Source organism: Octopus sinensis, linkage group LG14, assembly GCF_006345805.1.
Source record: "Octopus sinensis linkage group LG14, ASM634580v1, whole genome shotgun sequence".
Classification (NCBI taxonomy): Eukaryota; Metazoa; Mollusca; class Cephalopoda; order Octopoda; family Octopodidae; genus Octopus; species Octopus sinensis.
This window is the reverse complement of record NC_043010.1, coordinates 43,740,413-43,747,966: the sequence shown is the minus strand read 5'-3', so window position 1 is coordinate 43,747,966 and position 7,554 is coordinate 43,740,413. Positions and strand designations below refer to the sequence as shown.

Genomic DNA, 7,554 nt, shown 5'->3' with positions numbered 1-7,554 from the left:
TCGTCTCCAGCTGGCTTTAGGCACACTATCTGTGCCCTTATGGTATTTGCAAAGGGAGGCCATCCCTTTCTCCTCCCTTTGCAAATACCATAAGTGCACAGATAGTGTGCCTAAAGCCAGCTGGCAACGATGCTCTCCTGGGGCTAAAAGCTACAGTAACACCCACCCTTTGTGGTTAACCATATTGAGATGGCTATTATACTTTACATTGTCAAGCGGTTACTGTTTACATCTCGTTCAGAGATTTAATAATGAAATATATTTAACTTCATGTAAAAGTTTGCATACTGAAAGGAAAAGAATAGTTAAAAAGCCCTCAATTTGAAATATACTATTGGTGATTTGATTGCTGGGTCATTTAACCTTCTACTTTAAATTCAACTGAAGGTGGTAAGCTGGCAGAATTGTTAGCATGCTAGGCAAAATTCTTAGCAGCATTTTGTCTGTCTTTACATTCTGAGTTGAAATTCCACCACGGCTGACTTTGTCTTTCATCTTTTCATGGTTGACAAAATAAGTACTAGTTGAACACTGGAGGTCAATGTAATCAATTTACCTATTCCCATGAAATTGTAGGCCATGAGCCAAAATTTGAAACCAATATTAAACTAAACTAGAAACAGACACACACACACACATACACTGATAAGTTTTGTTGTGTATTTCAGTTGTATATTTAAAACAGTTTAAAAACATTCTTGCTGGGACCATCTTCTTTTTCTTTCATACATGTTGTTTCTAAGATTACATTGGCCAATATGTTAATTTCAGATTTAGAAGCTATTTTTACCAGCCCAAGTGCTAACAAGAAGCTTCCTCGCTGGCTTGATTTAGCTTATTTCATCTTTGCTAGAGTACCTCTTATAATTTACTAAAGAAATCTTAAGGCCAACAGCATAAGTTCATGTGAGCTTAACATTGGATAACCAAAAATGTTTTCCAACATTTATCTATTTTGGCTATAGATCAGATTCTCAGGCAATGTTAGCTAAAATAGACTAGCAACTTATCTAGAGGAGATTTATCTCTCATCTGTGCAACACCAAGAAGTCAGTATCAGATACTAGTCCATAAATTTCCTTGGGCCATAGAGAATATTTTTATCAAATTACATTGGACCGTGATATGTAAGCTATGTATGTAGAGTTGCTGCTGAAGGAGGAAGGCAGCTGGTTCAGTCTCTGAAAGGAAACAAGTAGAAAAAAACTACAAGACTACTTACTTTAGACTGAGGTAGGAAAGAGAGTTCCTTTATGGTACTAGAAGAAGCAATTTCAGAACTACTACCAACTGCTGCGCTTTCATACTTGTCTACTGCAGTAGTGGCTGAAGCTGTTACAGTAGCAGTACTGCAATGGATAAACGATTTGAGAGCAAATGAAGGAGAATTTAGTGATTATTTCAATAAAATGCAGTTCAACATTTCATAATACATCACAAAAAATGAAGTTTAAAATTTTCAATTAATTTACAATTTTTTGTTTTTATAATTCACTGCTAACCAAGTCAAATGTTTTCAAGTCACTCTTGAAAGAAAGTCCTTTAATTTCTTTATAAGCTCATCAGCTTAACTTGTGAGAGAAATTTGTGCTTATGGTTTGATACTGGTTAGCTCCAACTGACAGTCTTTTCTTTTTTTTCAGACACAGCATCAAAGACAATATTATCTCATGTGTCTTTCAGTAGAGTATTATTTGAGAAAATGTAGCTGCTACATCTAGTATGTCAAGCAATTATGTAGAAACTTCCTCATTAGTTTTGTGTTGAGACATAAGTTGCAGGCGATAACGATTTTCGGTTATGTTCAGGGTATCACATCACACCAAGTACCACATTGATAACATAGATGGAACTCATAAGAATAACTCACGCATAATAGCCATGTAGAAATGGACAAGTGTCCCCTTTAAAACATTCACCATCCTCCCAAAACCTGCAGGTGATGGTAGAAATATCATGGGAGAACTTGCATTCAGTGCGCCGGCAGTTTCCCTCCAGGAAAAAGCTGCAAGGTTTCTTTATGGACCCTAAAAATAAAGGGAAGGCAAACAAAATATAAAAATACCAACATACAAATATGAATATATATATATATATATATAATATATATATATATATATATACATACATACATGAGTAAGCACATACATGCAAAACAAGGCGGAAAAACAATAGTACTTGGATATTGAAGGTAGAGTAATATGATTTTATTTAAGCTGGAAAATTCTTCACAAAATGTTACTCAAGAGTTTCATGTTGTGATCATACCATCTGATCACAACTGTCTGATGAATGGTAGCATGAAAATGACTAACAGTCTGTGAAGAATTTTTCAGCTTTAATAAAAGTGTATGTTAACTCTATAAGATGCACCAAGTGTAAGCTATGGACACATAAGAGATGCAGCAATGTCAAAGGAAGGCTAACTAGGAAGATGGTTTTTGTATGTGGCAGATGCTCAGGAACAATAAACACTGAAAATGCTCTGAGACCAACTTCCGTCACTTTCCAGGGAGAAAAACTAGAAATAGTTGATAGTTTCCGTTACCTAGGTGACCAAGTCAGCAGCGGGGGCGGGTGTGCTGAAAGTGTAACTGCTAGAGTAAGAATAGCTTGGGCAAAGTTCAGAGAGCTCTTACCTCTGCTGGTGACAAAAGGCCTCTCGCACAGAGTGAAAGGCAGACTGTATGATGCGTGTGTACGAACAGCCATGCTACATGGCAGTGAAACATGGGCCGTGACTGCTGAGGATATGCGTAAGCTCGCTAGAAATGAAGCCAGTATGCTCCGATGGATGTGTAATGCCGGTACTCACACTCGGCAGAGTGTAAGTACCTTGAGAGAAAAGCTGGACCTAAGAAGCATCAGTTGTGGTGTGCAAGAGAGACGTTTGCGCTGGTATGGTCATGTGGCGAGAATGGATGAAGATAGTTGTGTGAAAAAGTGCCACACCCTAGCGGTTGAGGGAACCTGTGGAAGAGGCAAACCCAGAAAAACCTGGGACGAGGTGGTGAAGCACGACCTTCGAACTTTAGGTCTCACTGAGGAAATGACTAGAGACCGAGACCTCTGGAAGTGTGCTGTGCGCGAGAAGACCCGGCAGCACAAGTGAGTCCACAACCCATGGCCTTCTACATGGGATGGAGCCAGCCTACGTATGCATACCTTCCCTTCTTGGGACACAAAACTCTACTTGTGAAGACGTGTTGAGGCAAGTGAGGATCAGAATCGAAATCGATCAATGGAAATTGCGGATGTGCTACCAGTGCCGGTGGCATGTCGAAACTCTGCTTGTGAAGACCCATTGAGGCAAGTGAGGATCAGAATCGAAATCGATCAATGGAAATCGATCAATGGAAATTGCAGATGTGTTACCAGTGCCGGTGGCATGTAAGAGAACTTTCCGTTTCGCGACCGTTGCCAGCACCGCCCCGTTTCGTGTCCGTTGCCAGCCTCGCCTGGCCCTCGTGCCGGTGGCACATAAAAAGCACCATCCGTTCGTGGCCGTTTGCCAGCTCTGTCTGGCACCAGTGCGGGTGGCACGTAAAAAGCACCCACTACACTCACGGAGTGGTTGGCGTTAGGAAGGGCATCCAGCCGTAGAAACACTGCCAGATTTGACTGGGCCTGATGAAGCCTTCTGGCTTCACAGACCCCAGTAGAACCGTCCAACCCATGCTAGCATGGAAAACGGACGCTAAATGATGATGATGATGATGATGTATATATATATATATATATATATATATATATTATATATATCATCATCATCATTTCACTGACATGGGTTGGATGATCCTCACAGAATCTTAACACTTGTAGCACTTCAATAGATTAAAACTTGCAGATATTCTTCAACTATATATGTGGCCTCAATACTAGCACTATAGCTTCAGTTTACTTTATATATGTGTGCATATGCAGGAATGGCTATGTGGTTAAGAAATCTATTTCTCAATCACATGATTCTTGGTTCAGTCCCACTGCATGACGCCTTGGATGGTTGTCTTGTATTATAGCCTCTGCCTGACCAAAGCCATGTCAGTGGATTTGGTAGTTGGAAAATGAAAGAGCCCAATAATATATAGACACACACATATATATACATATATTGGGATGGAAAAAAGTTTGTAATGTATTTTACATAAAACTCAAAAACATTCTTTAGATATTTCTACATCCCTTTATTCAACCACATATATCCCATTTTGTCCCACTACCTTTTGCCATCTTTGAGGCAACTTCATGATCCCATCCTCCCAGAACTTGCGGTTTAAATGGATTTTTACAGTCTTTCAAAGAATTGAAGTTCTTCTCATTAAGAGAATTTTGTAGGGATTGAAATAAATGGTAATCCAAAGATGCAAGGTCATATGAGTGCAATAGGTATGGTAAAACATCCCAACTTAGCTGTACCAATTTCTGCTTGGTCTGTAAGGAGACATGAGGTTTCCGTCTACCAAATCCACTCACAAGGCTTTGGTTGGCCTGAGGCTATAGAAGACACTTGCCCAGGGTACCATGCAGTGGGACTGAACCTGGAACCATGTGGATGGAAAGCAAGCTTCTTACCACACAGCCGCTTTTGCACCAATACAGCCACTCTTGCATGTATAAAAATGTTTATGCATTTTCAACCCTTTCTTGTTATTTTTCTTATATATACATATTTACATAGGAAATTTATTTAGTTTTCATTCAACACATAATCATTGAATATTTCTCAAAGATTTTTTTCTTGTTGGAAATATATGTAGTACTTTAAGATCAAGAAAATATTTATACATCTAGGCAATCCTCATCCATGACAAACTTCTACACCAATGTACCATATGGGTGGACCAAGTTGATAGACACACATATTCATATACTAGAGATATTTTTCATATAATAGGTATAGAATAAGACAGCAATGAGATAAAAATAAAACAAGCAGAATTATACAGCCACCATGCATAAATACATGTTACTTCAAAGATGACTCACGTGATTTTAAATGTAGTTCCTTGCCTTCTGGTAATTGTACAGTGCTGCTGCTGTTTAAAGAGGTTTCACTGTTTAGCCACTCTTTCTCAAGTTCACTGGAGTAAACAGCTTCCCACGGCAACGGCACTAATGTCTCAAGGTTCTCATATGACTTTTTGACATTCTGGAATGAGAAGAGGGTCAACATGCAGTTAGTACATATAAATCCAAGGTAGCCCTGTTATATGTGTCCATGTGAAAGCCCTCACTAAATGAGTATCACAATACAGTTTACTAGCAGACAATGTAAAATTCCACCTCCTAGAGATCACTTTACAAAGCATAATGGTAGAGGTAGATCACTGTCTTATGAGTTACTACCAGAAATAATTGTATGTCCTTGAGTTGAGATCTCAAAAACATCTTATACATCAATGACCTGCTCGTCATCACATCCAACAATATCCATTCTAACCTAGATGGTATGATTCGCTATTCCTAATCTTCTCCAGTTGTGTATCATCCACATCCAGCTTAGGTACCAAACACCAAATTTGTACTGATTCCATAGAGACCATAAAAGCATCCTGTGGAGGCCATACCCATCTTATCTTTTAAACACTGAACCCCCACCACAAATATGACTCACATCAAGAAAACATCATTGCCTCACATTACCCTTGAACATGAACAACATTCACGTAAAGCTTTCATAGCTTCTCTAAATATCAGGTCTCACTAAATGCCAAGAATAAAATGCAAGCAACAATCTCTCTCAGAGGGCTTATATTATATAACTTTAACATCATGAATTTTAAAATGAATCAAATTTTATGATTAGATACCAATGCAAAGAAACACCTCACCATAAATAGAGACACATCTTGAAATCAAATTTTTACCAATTTTTACATGGTGAAAGAATTAGGAGTCAGATATGCAATTATAGAACAATTTAAGTATTGTTATCATCTGTTATTGTCCATTTTTGATTTAGGCAGGAGTTGGATATTTTGGCAAGATCTGAAGGATCTGAGGACTGCATTGTACTTCAGTTGTTTTGGTATGGTTCTTGTAGTCTGGTGCCCTTCCTAACACCATCCACTTTACAGAGTTTACTGGGTGCATTTTTTCTTTGTGACATCCACACTATATGGTTGGTATACAGTTTTATACTAGGAAATGAAAGGTTAACGTATACAAGAAGGGTCCAAAATAGAACAGACTTCTTGCTGTTGAGGAACTACATGGCTACTCACATTATAGCAGAGCAGGAAAGTGACATAAAATAATGGTGACGAGATGTCAGGACCTTCCTTTCTTTATTAGAAGTTAAGTAATTGAGGTTTCAATCTTAAGCATAAAATTAAACATTCTATACTGTATGATTGTTTCTGTCATATACAAACAAGTAAAGCTTTATGTACAATTACACCTATATCATTAGCAAATTTAAATCAAAGTTCTTCAAAGTTATATCTACTTAGCACTAGATATAAAGTTAAAAGATAAAATGAAATGCAACAGACATTGACTAATATTGTATGAAAGATATTGATTTGGTCCAAACCAGGTCAAACTTCACTGGTAAATTAGCATTTAAATTTTAGTCTGGTAAGAAATAAACACATTTATTCACTTGTCTATTCCATTTTATTTTATCAAATAACCTTATATCTGATGTCAACAGTAAAAAAACTTTGAAGAACCTAAGTTCTTTAAACTTGTTTATTGTTGACATGGTTTGGATATAATTGACCATAAAGCATTAATACTGATTTCAAATTTTAGCACATGGCCAGCAACATCAGGGGAGGGGGTAAGTCATTACATTGATCCCAGTGTTCAACTGGCACTTATTTATCAACTCTGAAAGGATGAAAGGCAAAGCCAGCCTCAGTGGAATTTGAACTCAGAACACAAAGATGGACGAAATGCTGCTAAACATTTTTGCCTAGCATGCTAATGATTCTACTAGCTTGCCACCTTAGTGTTAATAAATATTAAAACAGATTTGCTAATGACAGAAGGAACCCTTCTAAATATACACACTATAGAATGCTTTTAGTTTTTGCTTGCTTGCTTATCATTGAAGAACTAATTAACTCTACTTTTGAAGAAAGATAGGGAAAAAAGAGGATGATAACACACCAACTATCAGAAGGAAGAGAGGGAGAGCAGATGAATGAATGACACAACATTGTTAACGGCAGAAAATAAAACTCACTAAGACTATGAATAACCTTTAGCTGCTAAAAGGAAATTTCTGACCACATTCCTCTGTGCCGGTGGCACGTAAAAAGCACCATTCGAGCGTGATCATAACCAGTGTCGCCTTATTGGCACTTGTGCCGGTGGTACGTGAAAAACAACATTTGAGTGAGAGCATTGCCAGTGCCACTTAAAAACACCATTTGAACATGGCCATTGCCAGTACCGCCTGACTGGCCCTTGTGCCAGTGGCACGTAAAAGCACCCACTACACTCTCAGAGTGGTTGGCGCTAGGAAGGGCATCCGGCTGTAGAAACTCTGCCAGATCAGATTGGAGCCTGGTGCAGCCATCTGGCTCACCAGTCCCCAGTCAAACC

The 7,554-nt window shown here is 38.3% G+C and overlaps 1 protein-coding gene across 2 annotated transcripts in view; it reads right to left on the bottom strand.

Moving 5' to 3' along the window:
- The window catches only part of LOC115218806 (serine-rich adhesin for platelets-like), a 69,807-nt gene that overhangs the window by 607 nt on the left and 61,646 nt on the right, over positions 1 to 7,554 (bottom strand). For both annotated transcript variants that reach the window (XM_029788743.2, XM_029788742.2), the window contains 3 exons: positions 4,987 to 5,149; positions 1,871 to 2,027; positions 1,223 to 1,349 (listed from right to left, as the gene is read on the bottom strand). In XM_029788743.2, the coding sequence (XP_029644603.1) occupies positions 1,223 to 1,349; positions 1,871 to 2,027; positions 4,987 to 5,149 (447 nt within the window). The remainder of the gene's footprint in view (positions 1 to 1,222; positions 1,350 to 1,870; positions 2,028 to 4,986; positions 5,150 to 7,554) is intronic.